The sequence below is a fragment of the Atta cephalotes genome (genome assembly GCF_000143395.1).
Source record: "Atta cephalotes unplaced genomic scaffold scaffold00025, whole genome shotgun sequence".
In the NCBI taxonomy this organism is placed as follows: Eukaryota; Metazoa; Arthropoda; class Insecta; order Hymenoptera; family Formicidae; genus Atta; species Atta cephalotes.
In genome coordinates, this window is record NW_012130089.1 from 2087357 (window position 1) to 2089867 (window position 2511).

The 2511-nt window shown below is 32.1% G+C and overlaps 1 protein-coding gene across 1 annotated transcript in view; it reads left to right on the forward strand.

The window, feature by feature from the left end:
* The window catches only part of LOC105620292 (probable G-protein coupled receptor B0563.6), a 33622-nt gene extending 31539 nt beyond the window's left edge, over positions 1 to 2083 (forward strand). The window contains exons 4-5 of the mRNA XM_012201796.1: positions 606 to 893; positions 1832 to 2083. Coding sequence (XP_012057186.1) covers positions 606 to 893; positions 1832 to 2083 — 540 coding nt within the window. The remainder of the gene's footprint in view (positions 1 to 605; positions 894 to 1831) is intronic.
* Positions 2084 to 2511: the final 428 nt, after the last annotated feature.

The following is a 2511-nucleotide window of genomic DNA, read 5'->3' on the forward strand; positions in this document are numbered from 1 at the left end:
TGTGTGTGTGTGTGTGTGTGTGTGTGTGTGTGTGTGTGTGTGTGTGTGTGTGTGTGTGTGTGTGTGTATGTTCCTTCATAACACTTAAAAAATAATATATAATAACGCAAAATAATAAGAAAATAATAACCTTCAATAAAACTGTTTGAAAATTGAAATCATTTATCACATTCTCTGTTATAAATACTGTGACATCAATGAATATATAACGGATACATTTTTAAATATCTTGTCTTTACTTATCCTAGCCTTTAACATAGTAAATTGAACTTCTTAATGACCATTGAAAGTATAGTTTAGCACTGAATGATCTCACTTGTATATAAAATTTATGTATCGATAGTATTTTAGAATTAATTACTTGTAATATTAATGCTAGTTATATACATATATGTAAAATATACTTTAGTCTAAATTCATAGAAATATCTAATGACAAAAAAGAGATCTGACATATAAAATTAAGGGATTCCTAGAATATTTAACATATTTAATTATGTTCTATTTATGTGTGCGAGCTTAAAATAGTTTACATTTAATTTTAAATTCTAATTTTATGGACTCTTCGTATAATTGTGGCGCAAATATTGTAATAATGTATTTCAGGTGTATAAGGTGGTGCTAGAAGTTGTTTATAAAGTGGCACCAACGATTCTTCTCGCCGGTTTCAATCTAAGAATAATGATAGTGTACAGAAGGTCCTGCGAGAGGCGCCGGAGAATGACCCTATCGAGAACTGTTAGCAGCGATGAGGATCCTAGAACTTTTGCTGAAGAGCGGAGACTCATGCTGCTCTTGGGTAGCACCAGTATTCTTTTTTTAGTCTGCGTCAGTCCTATGGTCATTTTAAATGTTACGCTCAGCGAGAGCAATCTCAACAATTATGCTTACCAGGTAAAGAGATTTATTCTAAATATTTTCATTGCATATTGCCTCTCAATTAAATGATTTAACAATAATTTACAACTTTTACAAGATTTCTATTTTTTAACTAAATGATGATTTTTATATGTTATTAGCTGCTAAGAAAGAATGTAAATTAAAAGATTTCATCAACCACCAATCAGATTCAAAAAACTTAATTTCTGAAAAACTCTACAAACTTAAGCAATTTACAACTTTTTTCTTTTACTTTACGGAATAAAATATATAAAATATATAAAATACAAAAATACAAAAAATTCTCAATATCATTCAGGTGCTGAGAAATAGAAATCTTATAAGTCAGTGTAATTTTTTGATTATTAAACGTTGTCAATAAATTTATATATATAAATAATAAAAGAAGCTTCATTCATATTTATTTTTATATATTAAAAGTTAATTGTCATACCTAACGGATTTGCGTTATATTATACAAAAAAATCCTCAATCAACAAAATTTTTTAAGATTGAAGGGATGGTATTTTTTGAAAACCTTTGAAAACATATTTCTTTTTTAGCATAAAAAATCCTATATGAAACATTTATTATATAATACTTGTTAAGGAATAAAATTAATTAAAATTTGTTTTTTAGTGCAATTATCTTCAAAACACATATTCATTCTTACAATTTAATATAAATTAACAGTAGAATTGAATTTCGAATTAAAAATTAATTTACGAAAACAACTACTACTTTAGTCTAGTAATCTACTTTTCTCTAGTAATCTAATTTTTATTCTCATCATTTTATTGCTATACAAGAATGGTCGATCAGGATTTACTTTTCCCCACTTTTCTGCTTTTTCTCAATAATTGATTTTAAATTCCAACATATATATTCTCGCGTCTAATACACGACTTCATCAATTATGAATCCGTCCATTAATTCACTGTATTCGGTTGCAGGTGTTCCGTGCTCTAGCCAATCTGCTGGAAGTGATCAATTACTCGATCACATTTTACATTTATTGCCTCTTTTCCGAAGACTTTCGAAACACTCTAATTCGTACGCTGCAGTGGCCGTGGGTCAAGAGCGAGCAAGGCGGTAGGAGCCTGCCGATGAAACGTTCTCCGATACCTAGACCGACGACTACGACGACAACCCCGCCAACTACCACAGTTGCGACTCCCGGACATCTGGCTCGTGCCAGTGTTTAACACGGATTTTTTGCCATCGATTCTGGCGTCAACCGCTCGGTCGCCAAGCGGTGGAACAAAAAGGATTCGAATCTAGCGCAGGATTGACGCACTATGCAACTGTAAACGTCAGGTTTCATTGTAAGAGGAAAAAAAATTCTGTTAAATAGCCAGATATTCGAACACGCCGTTCGTTTACGTCACACGATTACGTCGGACATCTCGTTTGCGTGTATATGGGTATGATGGTGATAATAGTAATTAATGAAATTTCTTACGGTGATTAAATAGCCGTTTCTTCGACTGATAAAAACGTCGGCGGAAAGACATTCATCTTCTGCTGGGCGTTTCCTACGAATCTTCTCATTCTTACAAGTCGATTTACAAGAAAGTATTCGAACTATGCATATTCTCTGTGTACTGATGAACTCCGAAATAGTTGCAGAGGC